Source organism: Ovis aries, chromosome 1, assembly GCF_016772045.2.
Source record: "Ovis aries strain OAR_USU_Benz2616 breed Rambouillet chromosome 1, ARS-UI_Ramb_v3.0, whole genome shotgun sequence".
Taxonomy (NCBI): domain Eukaryota; kingdom Metazoa; phylum Chordata; class Mammalia; order Artiodactyla; family Bovidae; genus Ovis; species Ovis aries.
Window position 1 is genome coordinate 42,533,246 of NC_056054.1, and position 21,710 is coordinate 42,554,955.

Below are 21,710 nucleotides of genomic sequence, written 5' to 3' on the forward strand. Positions count from 1 at the left end.
TGGACAGGGAGGCCTGAAGTGCTGTGACTCATGAGGTCACAAAGAGTCAGACACGACTGATTGACTGAAGTGAACTTTAGAACATTTCTATAAACTTCATTTCATTCATTCAAAAATTGAAAAGTTGAATTAATTAATCTCTCAACTCCTTAAAACTATTGTAGCCATAACAACAGGAAGAATGCCTATGTAACAAAATTAGGGGGAGGTAATAAAAGCTAGAACCTGGAATGTATCAATGGCAATGGAAAGGGGTGTTTGACTACGAGAGAATAATTCAATACTGGAACAACAGAGAGGAAAGAGCTTACGAGGTTTTGAATCTAAGGGACTATCTTTTTGGGCTTCCAGGTCTGGACTCTCCTGCTATTCACTTTTAGTGCTGGAAACTATATAAAAATGTCTTCTGATAAGTGATGTGTGTGTATGTGCTAAGTCACTTCAGTCAGATCTGACGCCTTGCAACCCCGTGGACTGCAACCCACCAGGCTTCTCTGTCCATGGGGTTCTCCAGGAAAGAATTACTGGAGTCGGCTGCCATTTCCTTCTCACTGATAAGTGATAACTCAGTTTAAAGATTGCATTTAGAAATAATAATACCATTTGACTTTTTTAATTACTTGAGCTTGTCTAAAAATGATTATATTTAAACATCTTTTTTAAAGTATAAAATCTTTATTTCAAAACAACACTATTTTTTTAAAAGATGTTTTAGTATATAATGTGTTAAATACCTTTTAAAACAGGAAGCTGACGATAAGCTGCAAGTTTTGGCTGAAATATATTTTCCATTATAACTCTTTCCATAAAAAATAAGTCCTGCTGAAACTTATCAGATTTAAATACGGCATCTGAGTTGTCTTCTTCTTCATCTCGAACTTTAGCCAGAATTACATTTTCAATATCCATTAGAGAACTACCTTCACTAACTGTAAAATACAAGTATGATATAATGGTAACAATTCAAAAATTATATTAGCTGGTTTGTACATTCTAAAGATTTATCAATGACACTTTGCCATCACTATTTGTATTCCTCCAGTATTCAAACAACTTTAATAGTTACTTACTGAATGTCTTTTAGGAACCAAGCACATGCAAGATATACATATATTATCTCATTCTGGAATCCAAAAATGTGCTGTTTTCAGAAAATAAGCAATGATAACTCATAAGTTAATTTGTATCTCCATATATTTTTATTCAAATTGAAATTAAATTATTATCAGTCTTCATTACACCTTCAGTAAAGGTTTAATTTATTGCTTTACAGGAATACTACACTACTGTTGTTTATTAATGCTATAAAAAATTACCAAAAATTTAGTGGACTAAATTTAAAGTTCTAGATTAAATTTAAAATTAAATTTAAAGTGGATACAAATTTAAAGTTCTGTAGGTTAGGGATCAACCCAGGTCTCACTTGGCCAAAATCAAAAGGTTATTAGGGTTATGTTCCTTTCTGAAGGCTCTAGAGAATTAATTTCCTTGCCAATTTCTAGAAGCCACCACCAACCCATCATCCATCTTCAAAAGACAGCAACATTGCATCTCTCTGATGGTCCTGCCATTATATCTCTCTCTGACCAGAAATGGAAAAAAAATACTCCAAGGTACCCATTTGATTGGTTTGGGTCCACTCAGATAATCCAGGATAACCTCCCTCTTTTAGATCCTTAATGTAGTCACATTTGGATAGTCTCTTATCTCATGTAAGGTTATCTATTCATAGATTCCTGAGATTGGGATGTATATATATTTGAGGAATGATATTCTACCTATTACTTAGTTAAAACAGAATGAAGGGGAATCCTGCATCCATGAAGATGGAGTAAACACTTTTCCCTATTCCTTTGCTAAATACAACTAAAAATCTTGGGACATTAATTTTTTTTCTTTTTTAAGAGGAAGGCTTTGAAAGCCTTTGTCAGAAGAAGACAGAACAAAAAGATTGCTCAGGACCCAGGGAATGACACAGTGGTGAGTTCCCTGCATTTCTTATTATTGCAGATACTCCAGACAAACCTCTTTAGCCAAAACTCAGGAAAAGAACAACCTTGCAAGAAAGAAAACTTTTAGGATATAACCATTTCTCTCCAGGAAAAAAACAGAGAAAAATTGCAGCTCCACCCATTCCACAAATACCACTAGCCAAGTGGGAAGTCTAGACTTCCATTCTTGCCAGGTTCTAACAAGCCTTTCCAGTCTCCCAGCCTTCCAGTGGGTGTGGTGTCAGAAAAGGCTCAGTAAGGAGCTAGGACTTTAAATCTTACCCCAAAAAGAAAAAAAATGACTGTGCTGCCCTTTGTGCAATATCAATTAAGATCTCTTGGGAAACATGGAATTCCACAGTTATCTGGCAGTAAAAAGGTTCTTCCCAATAGTCAGTGTTGGACTGGTACAGTCAGAACTTACAGAACTGCCCCAAAGTAATAAAGCCAAGTCCCAATCCATGGTGTCAGGAAGTGTTAATGAGGTGCTCCTATCCCTCCCAGCCATGTAGGTATCAATGGAAGTTAGAGCTCACTATCTAACTTACACAAGGTTAGAGCTCCCCATCTAACATTACAGAACAGTAATGAGATGATCCCCTCCCTCAGTGTAATTGAAGGGCAAGTGAAAAATATGGATTTTCTACTCCAGTAATGGGTGCTTCCCAGGTGGTGGTGGTGCTGCTGCTGCTAAGTCACTTAAGTCGTGTCCGACTCTGTGCTACCCCATAGACGGTAGCCCACCAGGCTCCCCCGTCTCTGGGATTCTCCAGGCAAGAGCACTGGAGTGGGTTGCCATTTCCTTCTCCAATGCATAAAAGTGAAAAGTGAAAGTGAAGTCGCTCAGTCGTGTCGGACTCTCTGTGACCCCATGTACTGGAGCCTACCAGGCTCCTCTGTCCATGGGATTTTCCAGGCAAGACTACTGGAGTGGGATGCCATCGCCTTCTCCGCCAGGTGGTGCTAGTGATAAAGAATCTGCCTGCCGATGTAGGAGATGTAAGAGACCCAGGTTCAATCCCTGGATCAGGAAGATTCCCCTGGAGTAGGAAATGGCAACCCTCTCCAATATTCTTGCCCAGAAAATTCCATGGACAGAGGAGCCTGGTGGGCTACAGTCCATGGGATTGCAAAGAGTCAGAAACGGCTGAGTGAACGTGTGCGTGTGTGCACACACACAGACACAAAATGGGGCAGTAAACCCCACTTCTACTTTCACCTGACGGTAATGGAGCAGTAAATTTCCCTGTCAAAAGAGTGTCAAACAAATCCTGCTACAAATGAAGTCTAAACAAGATCCAGTTCTCAAAACATAATACCCCAAGTCTCTAAATTTTAACTGAACGTCACTGATCAAAGAACCAAGAAAATCTCTACTTAAATGAAACAAAAAACAAACAAAATCAATAGAAACCAACACTGAGATGACAGAGATGCTTAAATTATCTGACAACAGGGAGGTCCTAAGATGGCGGAGGAATAGAACAAGGAGACCACTTTCTCCCCCACAAATTCATCCAAAGATCATTTAAACGCTGAGTAAATGCCACAAAACAACTTCTGAATGCTGGCAGAGGACATCAGGCACCCAGAAAAGCAGCCCATTGTCTTCGAAAGGAGGTAGAAAAAAATAGACAAAAAAAGAGACAAAAGAGGGAGGGATGGAGCTCTGTCCTGGGAAGGGAGTCTTAAAAAGAGAGAAGTTTCCAAACACCAGGAAACACTCTCTCTGCCGAGTCTGTGGCGAGCCTTGGAAGCACAGAGGGCAACATAACAGGGAGGAAAAATAAATAAATAATTAAACCCCATAGATACGAGCCCAACAGTAACTCCCCTAGCAGAGAAGCAGCGCAGACACCTGCATTTTCCACTAGCAAGCGGCGGCTGGGCAGGGAGGCAAGGGCTGCATTGCTTAGAGTAAGGACCAGGCCTGAATGCCCTGAGGGCAATCTGAGTGAATTAACTTGGGCTAGCAAATCAGACTGCGAGATAGGTACCACGCGAAGAGCCCTAAGACACCACCAGGCCTGTGCACAGAGCAAAGAACTGAACAGAACTAGCCGGCTGCAGACCATCCCCCTCCAGTGACAGGCAGCCAGAGCCAGAAGGGGGCAATCGCAGCCCCAGACAGACATTATCTACCAAACTGCAAGCAGGCTTCCTTGCTAACTAAGACTTCTTGGGGCTCTGGACATCTGCCTGCGAAGGTGTGCCAGTTGTACACCCAGAAAACCGAGCGGCAGGGACGGGAGCCGATAAGTTGCAGCGACCCCACTCGCCAAATACCTCATCACCTGAGCTGCTCAGACCTGGGAAGGGCCCAACACAGGCTGACGTAGCCCTCAGCTTCTGAGGACTACCCAAGTGCCTGAACTTGAGCGGCTTAGACCTGGGAGGTGCATGCAGCCCAGGGCTGGCCTTGGACGGTTCCTGGCAGAGCAACCTAGAGCCTGAGCAGTGTGGGCAGGGAGGGCACACGCTCTGGGAGCGGGGGCAGGCCCAGTGTGGCTGAGACACTGAGAGCACACATCAGTGTTATTTATTTGCAGGGTCCCTCCCTCCCCACAGCGCAAAAGAACAAGTAAGCCTACAAAAGTGTCCACCACCGCCCCCTTGTGTCAGGGCAGAAATCAGACACTGAAGAGACCAGCTAACAGAAGAAGCTAAAACAGAGGGAACCGCCTTGGAAGTGACAGGTGCAATAGATTAAAACCCTGTTGTTAGTACTGACTACATAGGAAGGGGCCTATAGGTCTTGAGAAATATAAGCTGGACCAAGGAACTATCCAAAAATGAACTGAGCCCACACTGCCCACAACAACACCAGAGAAAGTCCCAGGTATATTTTTACTATTTTTATGATAATCCTTTTTTTATTTTTAATTTTTAAGTCCTCTATTACTCCTTTAATTTTCATTTTTATAACCTACTATTACTTTGCAAAAAAAAAAGACCTTATTTTTTTAAGGAAATTTCATATATATATATTTTATAATTTTTGTGACTTTGTTTTTTTTTCTTCTTTTCTTTAATATTGTATTTTTGAAAATCCAACCTCTACCCTAGATTTTTAATCTTTGTTTTTTCGTATTTATTATTAATTTTGTACCTTTAAGAACCCAATCTTCAGTACCCATTTTTACCTGGGAGTGAGATTACTGGCTTGACTGCTCTCTTCCCCTTTGGACTCTCCTTTTCTTCCACCAGATCGCCTCTGTCTCCTCCCTTCCCCTTCTCCTCTCTACCCAACTCTGTGAATCTCTGTGTGTTCCAGATGGTGGAGAACACTTAGGGAACTGATTACTGGCTGGATCTGTCTCGCTCCTTTTGATTCCCCCCTTTTATCCTCCTGGCTACCTCTATCTCCTTCCTCCCTCTTCTCTTCTCTGTATAACTCCGTGAACATCTCTGAGCGGTCCAGACTGAGGAGCGCACTAAGGAAGTGATTACAGGCTAGCTTGCTCTCTCCTCTATTGATTCCACCTCATCTCATTTGGGTCACCTCTAACTCCCTCCTCCCTCTTCTCTTCTGCATGTAACTTTGTGACCCTCTCTGGGTGTCCCTCACTGTGGAGAAACTTTTCATCTTTAACCTAGATGTTTTATCAATGCTGCTGTATAGAAGGAGAAGTCTTGAGACTACTGTAAAAATAAGACTGAAAACCAGAAGCAGGAGGCTTAAGTCCAAATCCTGAGAACACTAGAGAACTAACTCCAGGGAAAATTAATCGACAGGAGCTCATCAAACGCCTCCATATCTACACTGAAACCAAGCATCACCCAAGGGCCAACAAGTTCCAGAGCAAGATATAGCACACAAATTATCCAGCAACACAGGAACACAGCCCTGAGCTTCAATATACAGGCTGCCCAAAGTTACTCCAAACCCACTGACATCTCATAACACATTACTGGACACTTCCTTACACTCCAGAGAGAAGAAATTCAGCTCCACCCACCAGAACACCGACACAAGCTTCCCTAACCAAGAAACCTTGACAAGCCACCCATACAACCCCACCCACAGCAAGGAAACTCCACAATAAAGAGAACTCCACAAACTGCCAGAATATAGAAAGGCCACCCCAAACTCAGCAATATAAACAAGATGAAGAGACAGAGGAATACCCAGCAGGTAAAGGAACAGGATAAATGCCCACCAAACCAAACAAAAGCTGAATGAATTCAGCACCACCAAAAGAGGAAGAGATAGGGAATCTACTTGATAAAGAATTCCAAATAATGATAGTGAAAATGATCCAAAACCTTGAAATCTAAATGGAATCATAGATAAATAGCCTGGAGACAAGGATTGAGAAGATGCAAGAAAGGTTTAACAAGGACCTAGAAGAAATAAAAAAGAGTCAATATATAATGAATAATGCAATAAATGAGATAAAAAAACACTCTGGAGGCAACAAATAGTAGAATAATGGAGGCAGGAGATAGGATTAGTGAAGTAGAAGATAGAATGGTAGAAATAAATGAATCAGAGAGGAAAAAAGAAAAATGAATTAAAAGAAATGAGGACAATCTCAGAGACCTCCAGGACAATATTAAACGCCTCAACAATCGAACATAGGAGTCCCAGAAGAAGACGACAAAAAGAAAGAACATGAGAAAATACTTGAGGAGATAATAGTTGAAAACTTCCCTAAAATGGGGAAGGAAATAATCACCCAAGTCCAAGAAACCCAGAGAGTCCCAAACAGGATAAACCCAAGGCAAAACACCCCAAGACACATGTTAATCAAATTAACAAAGAACAAATATTAAAAGCAGCAAGGGAAAAACAATAAATAACACACAAGGGGATTCCCATAAGGATAACAGCTGATCTTTCAATGGAAACTCTTCAGGCCAGGAGGGAATGGCAAGACATACTTAAAGTGATGAAAGAAAATAACTACAGCCCAGATTACTGTACCCAGCAAGGATCTTATCAAATATGAAGGAGAAATCAAAAGCTTTACAGGCAAGCAAAAGCTAAGAGAATTCAGCACCAGCAAACCAGTTCTCCAACAAATGTGAAAGGATATTCTCTAGATAGGAAACACAAAAAGGGTGTATAAACTCAAACCCAAAACAATAAAGCAAATGGCAACGGGATCATACTTATCAATAATTACCTTAAACATAAATGGGTTGAAAGCCCCAACCAAAAGACAAAGACTGGCTGAATGGATACAAAAACAAGACCCCTATATATGTTTCTACAAGAGACCCACCTCAAAACAGGGGACACATGCAGACTGAAAGTGAAGGGCTGGAAAAAATATTCCATGCAAATATAGACAAAAGAAAGCATGAGTAGCAATACTCATATCAGATAAAATAGACTTTAAAACAAAGGCTGCGAAAAGAGACAAAGAAGGACACTACATAATGATCAAAGGATCAATCCAAGAAGAAGATATAACAACTATAAATATATATGCACCCAAAATAGGAGCACTGCAATATGTAAGACAGATGCTAACAAGTATGAAAGGGGAAATTAACAATAAAACAATAATAGTGGGAGACTTTAATACCCCACTCACACCTATGGATAGATCAACTAAACAGAAAATTAACAAGGAAACACAAACTTTAAATGATACAATAGACCAGTTAGACCTAATTGATATCTATAGGATATTTCACCCCAAAACAATGAATTTCACCTTTTTCTCAAGCGCACATGGAACCTTCTCCAGGATAGATCACATCCTGGGCCATAAAATCTAGCCTTGGTAAATTCAAAAAAATTGAAATTGCAAGCATCTTTTCTGACTACAATGCAGTAAGATTAGATCTCAATTAGAGGAGAAAAACTATTAAAAATTCCAACATACGGAAGCTGAACAACACGCTGCTGAATAACCAACAAATCACAGAAGAAATCAAAAAAGAAATCAAAATATGCATAGAGAGGAGTGAAAATGAAAACACAACAACCCAACACCTGTGGGACACTGTAAAAGCAGTGCTAAGGGGAAAGTTCATAGCAATACAGGCATACCTCAAGAAACAAGAAAAAAAAATCAAATAAATAACCTAACTCTACAACTAAAGCAACTAGAAAAGGAAGAAATGAAGAACCCCAGGGTTAGTAGAAGGAAAGAAATCTTTAAAATTAGGGCAGAAATAAATGCAAAAGAAACAAAAAAGACCATAGCAAAAATCAACAAAGCCAAAAGCTGGTTCTTTGAAAGGATAAATAAAATTGACAAACCATTAGCCAGACTCATCAAGAAACAAGGGGAGAAAAATCAAATCAATAAAATTAGAAATGAAAATGGAGAGATCACAACAGACAACACAGAAATACAAAGGATCATAAGAGACTACTATCAGCAATTATATGCCAATAAAATGGACAACGTGGAAGAAATGGACAAATTCTTAGAAAAGTACAACTTTCCAAAACTGAACCAGGAAGAAATAGAAAATCTTAACAGACCCATCACAAGCACGGAAATTGAAATGGTAATCAGAAATCTTCGAGCAAACAAAAGCCCAGATCCAGATGGCTTCACAGCTGAATTCTACCAAAAATTTCGAGAAGAGCTAACACCTATCCTACTCAAACTCTTCCAGAAATTGCAGAGGAAGGTAAACTTCCAAACTCATTCTATGAGGCCACCATCACCCTAATACCAAAACCTGACAAAGATGCCACAAAAAAAGAAAACTACAGGCCAGTATCACTGATGAACATAGATGCAAAAGTCCTTAACAAAATTCTAGCAATCAGAATCCAACAACACATTGAAAAGATCATACACCATGACCAAGTGGGCTTTATCCCAGGGATGCAAGGATTCTTCAATATCCGCAAATCAATCAATGTAATTCACCACATTAACAAATTGAAAAATAAAAGCCATATGATTATCTCAATAGATGCAGAGAAGACCTTTGGCAAAATCCAACATCCATTTATGATAAAAACTCTCCAGAAAGCAGGAATAGAAGGAACATACCTCAACATAATAAAAGCTATATATGACAAACCCACAGCAAACATTATCCTCAATGGTGAAAAATTGAAAGCATTTCCCCTAAAGTCAGGAACAAGACAAGGGTGCCCACTTTCACCACTACTATTCAACATAGTTCTGGAAGTTTTGGCCACAGCAATCAGAGCAGAAAAAGAAATAAAAGGAATCCAAATTGGAAAAGAAGAAGTAAAACTCTCACTGTTTGCAGATGACATGATCCTCTACATAGAAAACCCTAATGATGCCACCAGAAAATTACTAGAGCTAATCAATAAATATAGGAAAGTTGCAGGATGTAAAATCAACACACAGAAATCCCTTGCATTCTATACACTAATAATGAGAAAATAGAGAAATTAAGGAAACAATTTCATTCACCACTGCAATGAAAAGAATAAAACACTTAGGAATATATCTACCTAAAGAAACTAAAGACCTATATATAGAAAACAAAAACACACTGGTGAAAGAAATCAAAGAGGACACTAATAAATGGAGAAATATACCATGTTCATGGATCAGAAGAATCAATGTAGTGAAAATGAGTATATTACCCAAAGCAATCTATAGATTCAATGTAATCCCTATCAAGCTACCAATGGTATTTTTCACAGAGCTTGAACAAATAATTTCACAATTTGTATGGAAATACAAAAAGCCTTGAATAGCCAAAGCAATCTTGAGAAAGAAGAATGGAACTGGAGGAATCAACCTGCCTGACTTCAGGCTCTTCTACAAAGCCACAGTCATCAAGACAGTATGGTACTGGCACAAAGACAGAAATATAGATCAATGGAACAAAATAGAAAGCCCAGAGATAATCCATGCACCTATGGACACCTTATCTTTGACAAAGGAGGCAAGAATATACAATAGAGAAAAGACAATCTCTTTAACAAGTGGTGCTGGGAAAACTGGTCAACCACTTGTAAAAGAATGAAACTAGAACACTTTTTAACACCATACACAAAAATAAACTCAAAGTGGATTAAAGATCTAAATGTAAGACCAGAAACTATAAAACTCCTAGAGGAGAACATAGGCAAAACACTCCGACATAAATCACAGCAGGATCCTCTATGACCCACCTCCTAGCATATTGGAAATAAAAGCAAAAATAAACAAATGGACCTAATTAAAATTAAAAGCTTCTGCACAACAAAGGAAACTTTAAGCAAGGTGAAAAGACACCCTTCGGAATGGGAGAAAATAATAGCAAATGAAGCACTGACAAAGAACTAATCTCAAAAATATACAAGCAAGTCCTACAGCTCAATTCCAGAAAAATAAATGACCCAATCAAAAAATGGGCCAAAGAACTAAATAGACATTTCTCCAAAGAAGACATATAGATGGCTAACAAACACATCTAACACATGGCTAACATCACTCATTATCAGAGAAATGCAAATCAAAACCACAATGAGGTACCATTTCACGCCAGTCAGAATGGCTGTGATCCAAAAGTCTACAAGCAATAAATGCTGGAGAGGGTATGGAGAAAAGGGAACCCTCTTACACTGTTGGTGGGAATGCAAACTAGTACAGCCACTATGGAGAACAGTGTGGAGAGTCCTTAAAAAACTGGAAATAGAATTGTCTTATGACCCAGCAATCCCACTGCTGGGCATACACACCGAGGAAACCAGAATTGAAAGAGACATGTGTACCCCAGTGTTCATCATGCACTGTTTATAATAGCCAGGACATGGAAGCAACCTAGATGTCCATCAGCAGATGAATGGATAAGAAAGCTGTGGTACATATACACAATGGAATATTACTCAGCCATTAAAAAGAATACATTTGAATCAGTTCTAATGAGCTGGATGAAACTAGAGCCTATTATACAGAATGAAGTAAGCCAGAAAGAAAAACACCAATACAGTATACTAACGCATATATATGGAATTTAGAAAGAGGGCAATGATAACCCTGTATGCGAGACAGCAAAAGAGACACAGATGTATAGAACACTCTTTTGGACTCTGTGGGAGAGGGAGAGGGTGGGATGATTTGGGAGAATGGCATTGAAACATGTATAATATCATATATGAAATGAATCGCCAGTCTAGGTTTGATGCAGGATACAGGATGCTTGGGGCTGGTGCACTAGGATGACCCAGAGGGATGGTACCAGAAGGGAGGTGGGAGGAGGGTTCAGGATGGGGAACATATGTACACCTGTTGTGGATTCATGTTGATGTATGGCAAAACCAATACAATATTGTAAAGTAATTAGCCTCCAATTAAAATACATAAAGTTAAATTAAGAAAAATTATCTGACAACAGATAAAATATATCTGACATAAAAAATATCTGACAAAAAATTCAACGGATGGGCTCAACAGCAAAACTGAAGGGACAGAGAACAGAATCAGTGAACTTGAAGAAAGAGAAATAGAAATTATCAAATCTGAAAACCAGAAAGAAAATAATTTGCAAAATAATAATAATAAATTTATATATATATAAATAAATTTATATATATATATAAGTCAGAGCTCAAGTCGGGGTGGGGGGGAGGAACAAGCCAAAAGACTGAGCATTGCCAGGAGAATGTATTCAGGGCTCCGAGGCATTCCCTGTTGAGAGACCAAATTTTCAGCTTGATTAGTAAGGGTTTTTATTTGCCGGGAAGATGCCCTGGAGAAGGAAATGGCAACCCACTCCAGTATTCTTGCCTGGAGAATCCCATGGACAGAGGAGCTTGGTGGGCTACAGTCCACGGGTCACAAAGAGTCGGACACGACTGAGCAACTTCACTTTCACTTTCACTTCATATATATATATATGAATGGAGGCCCAGAGACCTCTAACAAGATATATAAATTCATGTTATCGGGGAGAGGAGAAAAGGATGAAACCAAAAATGTACTTGAAGAAATAATAGCTGAATAATTTTTCCAAAATTTGGCAAAGAAAAACATATAGAATTAAGAAACAGTGAATTCCAAAGAAGATAAACCTAAAGAAATTCACACCAAGATATACTATACTCAAGCTTCTGAAAACTGAAAACAAAACAAAAATATAGAAAGCACCAAGGAAAAAATACTTTCTTATATACAGAGGGAAATAAACTAAAAACCTTCTGCATAGCAAGGAAAACCATCAATAAAATGAAAAGACAACCTACTGAATGGGAGAAAATATTTGCAAACCATATATCTGATAAGGGGTTAATACAAAGAGCTCAAAGAACACAATAGCAAAAAAAAAAAAAAAAAGAACATAAGCTAAAGAGACATTTTTCCCAAACGGCACATGAAATGTTCAACGTCACCAATTATCAGGGAAATGCAAGGCATTATGTTAAGTGGTCCTTTTCATCATGGGGGACTGGAATGCAAAAGTAGGAAGTCAAGAGATACCTGGATTCAGGCAAGCTTGGGCTTACAGTACAAAATGAAGCAGGACAGAGGCTAACAGAGTCTCACCAAGAGAATGTACTGGTCATAGCAAACACCATCTTCCAACAACACAAGAGAAGACTATACATGGACATCACCAGATGGTCAATACTGAAATCAGATTGATTATACTTTTTGCAGCCCAAGATGGAGAAGTCAGCAAAAACAAGACCGGGAGCTGACTATGGCTCAGATCACAAACTCCTTATTGCCAAATTCATACTTAAATTGAATAAAGTAGGGAAAACCACTAGGCTGTTCAGGTATGATCAAAATCAAATCCCTTGCATACAGTGGAAGTGAAAAGTAGATTCAAGGGATTAGATCTGATAGAGTACCTAAAGAACTATGGACGGAGGTTCATGACATTGTATAGAAGGCAGGGATCAAGACCATAACCAAGAAATAGAAATGCAAAGAGGCAAAATGGTTATCTGAGGAAGCCTTACAAATGGCTGAAAAAAGAAGAGAAGTGAAAAGAAAATGACAAAAGGAAAGATATACCAATCTGAGTGCAGAGTTCCAAAGAATAGCAAGGAGAGGTAAGGAAACCTTCCTCAGTGATCAATGCAAAGAAATGGAGGAAAACAATAGAATGGAAAAGACTAGAGATTCCTTCAAGAAAATTAGATACCAAGAGAACGTTTCATGCAAAGATGGGCACAATAAAGAAAGAAACAGTATGGACCTAACAGAAGCAGAAGATATTAAGAAGAGGTGGAAAGAATACACAGAACTATACAAAAAATATCTTAATGACCCACGAAGGTGTGATCACTCACCTAGAGCCAGACATCCTGGGATGCGAAGTCAAGTGGGCCTTAGGAAGCATCACTACGAGCAAAGCTAGTGGAAGTTATGGAATTCCAGCTGAGCTATTTCAAATCCTAAAAGATGATGCTGTGAAAGTATTGCACTCAATATGCTAGCAAATTAGGAAAACTCAGCAGTGGCAACGGACTGGAAAAGGTCAGTTTTTTTTCAAGTTCCAAAGAAAGGCAATGCCAAAGAATGTTCAAATTGCCGCACAATTGCACTCATGTCACACATTGGCAGGTAACGCTCAAAATTCTCCAAGCTAGGCTTCAACAGGACGTGAATCAAGAACTCCCAGATGTTCAAGCTGGATTTAGAAAAGGCAGGGGAAACCAAAGATTAAATTGCCAACATCTGTTGGATCATAGAAAAAGCAAGAGAATTCCAGAAAAACGTCTCCTTCTGCTTCATTGACTACACGAAAGTCTTTGAGTGTGTGGCTCACAATAAAATATAGAAAATTCTTAGAGATGGGAATACCAGACCACTTTATCTGCCTCCTGAGAAATCTGTATGCAGGTCAAGAAGCAACAGTTAGAATCAGCCATGGAACAATGGACTGGTTCTAAATTGGGAAAGGAGTTCGTCAAGGATGTATATTGTCACTCTGCTTATATAACCTATATGCAGATTACATCATGCAAAATGCCAGGCTGGATAAAGCACAAGCGGAATCAAGATTGCCAGGAGAAATAGCAATAACCTCAGGTATGCAGATGACGCCATTCTTATGGCAGAAAGTGAAGAGGAACTAAAGAGCCTCTTGATGAAGGTGAAAGAGAGAGGGAAAAAGCTGGTTTAAAATTCAACATTCAGAAAACTAAGATCATGGCATCTGGTCCCATCACTTCATGGCAAATAGATAGGGAAACAATGGAAACAGTGACAGGCTTTATTTTCTTGGGCTCCAAAATCACTGCAGATGGTGACTGCAGCCATGAAATTAAAACACACTTGCTCCTTGGAAGAAAAGCCATGACCAACCTAAACAGCAGAGACATTACTTTGCCAACAAAGGTCCGTCTAGTCAAAGCTATAGTTTTTCTAGTAGTCATGTACAGATGTGAGAATTGAACCATAAAGAAGGCTGTACACAGTGAAGAATTGATGCTTTTGAAGTTTGGTGTTGGAGAAGACTCTTGAGAGTCCCTTGGACAGCAAGGAGATCAAACCAGTCAATCTTAAAAGAAATAAACCGTGAATATTCATTGGAAGGACTGATGCTGGAACTGAAGCTCCAATACTTAGGCCACCTGATGAGAAGAGCCGACTCATTAGAAATAAGACCCTGATGCTGGGAAAGTGTGAAGGCAGGAGAAGGGGATGACAGAGGATGTGATGGTTGGATGGCATCACTGACTTAATGGACATGAGTTTGAGCAAGCCCCGGGAGATGGTAAAGGACAGGGAAGCCTGGTGTGCTGTAGCCCATGGGGTTGCGAAGAGTTGGACACAACTGAGCAACTGATGTTAAGTGAAATAAACAGAGAAAGAAAGACAAAGACTGTATGATTTCACTTATATGCAGAATATAAAAAATAAAAACAAAACTCATAAACAAATTGATGGCTATTAGAGGGGAAGGAGGTTGAGGGGTAGGTGAAATGGCTAGAGAGGGAAGTTTATAGAGTGACAGTAACTAGACTTATTGTGGTCATCACTTTGTAGTGTACACAAAGATCAAATTATTATGTTGCACGCTTGAAACTAATATAATGTTATAATTCAAGTATCCCAATTTTTAAAAAACTGAAATAAATGAAATCTTACTTTTTTCTAAATTACTCCCTTGCACTGTTTGTTCCCAGTCTTTTGAAGGTACACTTGCTTTACTACTTGAGTTAACCATAGATCGTTTTGATGGTAAAGATGAAAGCTCCATAGCATTGTAAGAATCATACAAATCCCAAGCCGTGGACATTATACCTAAATAAAGAAAAGGAAGGTAAACATTACTTTAAAGCAAATTATAATTTTTTAGCTTATACATAGCTACCTAAAGCAAAATCTAAGGTAAGAATATCTATTGTTCAGGGAAAAAACATTATTGTTTTACAACAATGGCAAGAAATAGTTAATGATGCCCATGGATTATAGCTTGCCAGGCTCCTCTGTCCATGGCATTCTCCACGTCAGAAAACTGGAGTGGGTAGCCATTCCCTTCTTCAGGGGATCTTCCCAATCCAGGGATCAAGCCCAGGTCTCCAGCATTGCAGGCAGACTCTGTACCATCTGAGCCACCAGGGAAGCCCCAATTTTAGTTTAGGTAACATCATTACATTTGTTCATTGGACAAAATTTAATTAACTTAAGAAACAGAAAACCTAGGAAATAGATATTATGTACATGCCATAATTATGTACAAGTTAGAATAATAAATCATGATTGTGACTTCCTAATTCCATACTATCATACACTATTGAAATCCTATTTTAGCTACTATCAGAAAAATGGTATTCCTAACTATACCTAAGTTTTGAGTATTTCTGAGTGTAAGATTGTGTAAATAGTTTTTTAAAGCTTTAAAATATTGTTTCTATCTACTGGTTTAATTCAGACTATATTAGCCATATAACATTTATAGAAAGATAATTTTATTTTAGCTAAGTAAAATGACATGATTACTGTAAAAGAAATGGTAAATAACACTTACATTTCCATAACCTAGAAACAACTGGTAACATTTTCATGCATGTCCTTCCAGATTGATATAAATATATATGTTAACACATGAACAAATACACATGCATTTTTTAAATTAAAATGATCTCATATCACACATACTTCTTAAAAGAGTTTTTACTATAGTCTATAATATACATAGAAAACAAACTGTCTCTATGAAATGTACCAAGTTTTAGAATTTAATTGTATTTTAAAAAGTTAGCCAGGAACACTAATACATTCATTGAATTATCCATTTATTTGAAATGCAACTTCTATAATAAAGTATTGTATGTGGACTGTTAGGTAGGAAAATTTTGTCAGTTTTTCTGAATCTTTACAGAGGTAACTTCAGCTAAATTGACATTTCTGGCTTCTCTATGTCCCTCATTCACACATTACCAGGCAAAGAGAAATGACTAATCCTACAGGAAAGTTTAGGAGACGGAATTACAACTTTGCCACTTCTGGATTCTTTTGTTAAGTCTGCTCATTTGCAGAAAGCATGCATTCTCATCTGTTCTCACCCATGCAAAGAAGGTCTGTGTTTTCTAGCTGTGCCAATTATTGTTGATAAGATCTATTCTGAAGGGAAGAAATAGCAAGTCCACTCAGCTGTGGATGAAAGGCTACATGTTTCAATTAACTTCATCAGTAGTAAAGGCACTTTTAAAAATTTTCCATCTCTTCTATTGATCCATAGTCTCAATATTTACTTGATTTTCATCAAATTCGTTAGTATAAACTGTAGCATTGGTTTTAAAAATTCCAATTGGAGTATAGTTGATTTCCAACGTTGTGTTAGTTTCAGGTGTATAGCAAAGCGAATCAGTTATATACATGCATATATCCACTCTCTTTTATATTCTGTCCCCATATAGGCCATTAGGGAGTACTGATTAGAATTCCCTGTGCTAACTAAGAAAAAAGTACTAATATCATATGTGAAAGAGAGGATGTCCCTGCTGATTCCATGACCATTAAAAGATAACAAAGGAACACTATGAACAACTCTATTCCAATAGATTTGACAATCTTGATGAAACTGACCAATTCCTTGAAAGACACAATCTGCCAAAACTCACACAAGAAAGAATAGATAATCTGTATAGCCCTATCTCAATTAAGGAAATGGAGTCATAATAATCTTCCAAAACTAAAGCACTGGGCTCAGATACAGGGATTGAACTCTACTAATTTAATTTAAGGAGAAAATTGCACCAATTCCCTGTAACATCTTTCAGAAGATAGAAATAGAGGGAATACTTAACTCGTACTTTGAGGCCAGCATTGCTCTAATACCAAAAATAGACCATAAGAAAGGAAAATGGCAGACCAACAACTTTCATGAACATAGATGCAAGAATCCTCTACAAAATATTAGCAATCAAATCCAACAATATATAAAGAGAATTACACACTGCAACTAAGTGGAGTTTCTCCCAGATATGCAAAACTAGTTCAACACTGGAAAACTGATTGACGTAATCCATAATATCAGGCCAAAGAAGAAAAGTGACTTGATCATATCAACAAATTCAGAAAAGGCATTTGGCAAAATCCAACACTCATTCATGATAAAAACTCGCAGTAAACTAGGAATAGAAGTGGAACTTCCTCAACTTGATAAAGAACACCTACAAAACCCAATGAGTTTCTTCTAGAAACTAGAAAATATTTCACTAACATCAGGACAAGACAAAGATGTCTCCTCTTACCACTCCTTTCAACATCATACTGGAAGTCCAAGCTAATGCAGTAAGATAAGAAAAAGTAAATGCTAATAAAAGAAATACAGAATGGAAAGGAATAAATAAACTGTTTTTGAACTCAGATGACATAATCATCTATACAGAAAACCTAAAAGAATTAACAAAAAAACTACTGAATTACTAAGTGATTACAGCAAAGTTTCAGGGTACAAGGTTAACACTATACAAAAATCAATCTCTTTGCTATATATTAACAATGAACAAAGGAATCTGAAACAATATGATCTACATTAGCACCCAAAAGTGAAGTAGGAATAAGTCTAACAAAATATGTACAAAATGTATTATAAGGAAGACTACAAAACTCTGATGAACAAAATTAAAGAATGAAATAAATGGAGAGATATTCCATGTTTACTGATAGCATGACAACTCAGCATTGTCGTGATGCCTGTCCTGCCCAAATTGATCTATAGATTCAGTGCAATTTCAGTCAAATCTAAGCCAGTTACTTTGTGCCTATCAACAAACAGATTCTAGGGGAGACTTTCAAGATGGTGGAGGAGTAAGACATGGAGATCATCTTCCTCCCCACAAATACATCAAAAATACTTCTGCATGTGGAACAACTCCTACAGAACACCTACTAAATGCTGGCAGAAGACCTCATGCTTTCAGAAAGAAACCAACACAACACTGTAAAGCAGTTTTCCTCCAATTAAAAAAGAAGTGAACTGACAAAAAGGAACTGATTCTAAAGTTTGCCTAAAGGGACAAAAGACCCAGAAAAGCCAGCACAATATTGAAGACAAAGAACAAAATAGGAGCAGTGACACTACTCAACCTGAAGACTTACTACACTGCTACAGTAATCAAGATAATGTGCATGGAACAGAACAGAGAGCTCAGAAATACACTGACATTAACATAGTCAGCTAATCTCTGTCAAAGGAACAAAAATAGATGAAGCAAAGATAGTCTTTTCAACAAATGGTGCTGGAACAAACTGGACATCCAAGCACCCCCCCCAAAAAAAATTAATCTAGATACAGATCTTACATCCATCAGGAAAATTAACTAAAAACTTGTTTTAAAACTAAAAGTAAAAGGCAAAACAAGAAAACTCATAGAAGAAAATATAGGCAAAAATTTAGATGACCTTGAGTATGGCAATGACTTTTTAGAAACAACAGCAAAAGCAAATCTATTAAGCAATAATTGATAATCTGGGTTTCATTAAAATTAAAAATCTATGCTCTGTAAAAGGAAATGTCAAGAGAATAGCAAGACAAGCCACACACTGGAAGAAAACATTTGCTAAAGATACAATTGAAAAAGGACTTTTGTCCAAAATATACAAATATCTTTTGATCCTTAACAATAAGAAAACAAACAACCAAATTTTAAAATGGGCCAAAGAACCTAATAGATACCTCATTTTAAAAAAAGACATACAGGTGGCAAGTAAGTATATGAAAATATACTCCTCATCATATGTCATCATGGGAAAATAAGTTAAAACAAAAATGAGGGGAATTCCCTGTGGTCCAGTGGTTGTGACTTGGCACTTTCACTGCTGGAATCAGGGTTTGATTCCTAATCGATGAACTAGAATTCCCCAAGCCACAGAGTATAGCCAACCCCCACCCAAACAAACAAAAATAAGTTACCACTGCACACTACTAGAATGGTCAAACTTTGGAATACTGACAACACGAAATGCTAGTGAGAATGTGAAACCAAAGAAACTCTCCATCACTGCTGGTGGGAATGAAAATGGTACGATCACTTTAGAAGGCAGTGTGGCTATTTAAAAATAAAAATAAAAATACTGTTTCCATACAATCCAATAATCACATTCTTCAATATTTACCCAAAGGACTTTAAAACCTATGTATACACAAAAACTTGCACATAGATATTTATACCAGTCTTATTGATAACTGCCAAAACTTGAAACAATCAAGATGCCTTTCAGTAGGCAAATGAATAAATTAACTGTTGATACATCCAGATAAAGGATAAATAAGAATCTGGCTACCTATGGTTTTACAAGCCTTCTATGAGGGAGGAGGGGATTTCAAGGAGTCTCTGTGTATAGCATTCAGTATGCATTGGGGTTTTTGTTTGTTTGGGGTTTTGTTTTGTAGTTTTTTTTTTGTTTGTTTTGTGTAAGTACCCATTGTATAGTCAGAGCTATGGTTTTTCCAGTAGTCATGTATAGATGTGAGAGTTGGACTATAAAGAAGGCTGAGAGCCAAAGAATTGAAGCTTTTGAAACTGTGGAGCTGGAGAAGATTCTTGAGAGTCCCCTGGACTGCAAGGAGATCAAACTAGTTAATCCTAAAGGAAATCCACCCTGAATATTCATTGGCAGGACTGATGCTGAAGCTGAAGGTCCAGTATTTTGGCCACCTGATACATAGAGCTGACTCACTGGAAAAGACTCTGATGCTGGGAAAGATTGAGGGTAGGAGGAGAAAGGGGTGACAGAGGATGTTTTTTACAAAGCATCACTGACTCAATGGACATGAATTTGAGCAAACTCCAGGAGACAGTGAAGGACAGGGAAGCCTGGCATGGTGCTGTACATGGGGTCACAAAGAATGACTCAGTGACTGAACAACAACAACAACCCATGTCTTGATCTGTGCCTGGTATTCTCCATCTAGAGAGCCTCTATTTTGTCCTCTCCAGAGTAGAAATTTTTGACATCTTCCAGGATAGAAGATGGAAAGTTTCTCAGAGAAGGTACTTTATCCCTTTTGTGACTGAATTATATTTCATTATATGTATTTACGAGTCTTCCTGATAGCTCAGTTGGTAAAGAATCTGCCTGCAATGCAGGAGACCCTGGTTTAATTCCTGAGTCAGGAAGATCCACTGGAGAAGGGATACGCTACCCACTCCAGTATTCTGGCCTGGAGAATTCCAGGGACTGTGTAGTCCAAGGGGTCACAAAGAGTCGAACATGACTGAGCGACTTTCACTCACTTCACATATTTATTTACACACTTTGTCTGTTCATTCATTCACTGATTGACATTTCAGTTGTTTCTACTTTTTGACTGTGGTAAATACTGCTTCCAAGAACATGTATGTACATGTATTTGAGTACTTATTTTCAATTCTATGAGGTATATACCTAGGAGTGGAACTGCTGAGTCATAAGGAAAGTCTTTCTCATTATTTGAGGAATTACCAAACTGTTTTCCAGAACAGCTGCACCATTTTACATTCCCAGCAGCACTGTATGGGAGTTTCAATTTATCAACTTCTTTGTCAACACTTGTCCTCTGGTTTGTTCTTTTTAATTATAGTCGTTTAATGTGGGAGAATCAGCAACTCATTGTGGTCTTGACTGTATTCGCTAATGACTAATGGTGTTTAACATATTTTCTTCTGCTTGTTGGTCATTTGTTTTCTTCCTTTGGATAACAAGTTCAAGTCTTATGCCCACTGTTTTATTGCGTTGTCTTCTGGTTCTTGGATTATAAATGTGCCTTATATAGTCTGGATACTAGACCTCAAGAGAAATAGGATTTGCAAATATCTTATCCCATCATGTAAGTTGTCTTTTCACTTTTTTGATAGCTATTTGATGGACAAAGCTTTTAATTTTGACGCAGCTCAGTATTTTTTCTTTTGTTCACCATGATTCTAGTGTCATATCTAAGAATCTACTGTCAAGGCAAAGGTAAAAATATCTACCTCAATTTTTTTCTAAGAGTTTTATAATTTTGGCTCTTATCCCACATCCAAGGGCAAAGGAGATGCCCCAGCAAGACAGTAGGAGGGGCAAAATCGCATATAGAATCAAACTGTATACTTGCCAGAGACACTCAGAGGGCTCAAACAAACCTTGTGTGCACCAGGACCAGAGACCCTACAGAGACTGAGACAGAACTGTGTTTGAGTGTCTCTTGCATAGGTGCAGGTCAGAAGTACACTGCTGCAGGAGTTACGGGTGCAGTAGACCTGGGTATGGCATCAGTCCTCTTGGAGGAGGTCGCCATTAACCCCCCCACAGAGCTGCCAGAACTTACACAAGAATGGGGAATCAGGCTCTTGGAGGGCACAAACAAAACCTTGTTTGCACCAGGACCCAGGAAAAGGGAGCAGTGACC

General features: G+C 38.2%; 1 protein-coding gene across 1 annotated transcript in view; it reads right to left on the reverse strand.

Moving 5' to 3' along the window:
- DNAI4 (dynein axonemal intermediate chain 4) overlaps positions 1 to 21,710 on the reverse strand; it is a 106,697-nt gene that overhangs the window by 38,002 nt on the left and 46,985 nt on the right. The window contains 2 exon segments of the mRNA XM_004023217.6: positions 735 to 929; positions 14,978 to 15,133. Coding sequence (XP_004023266.2) covers positions 735 to 929; positions 14,978 to 15,133 — 351 coding nt within the window.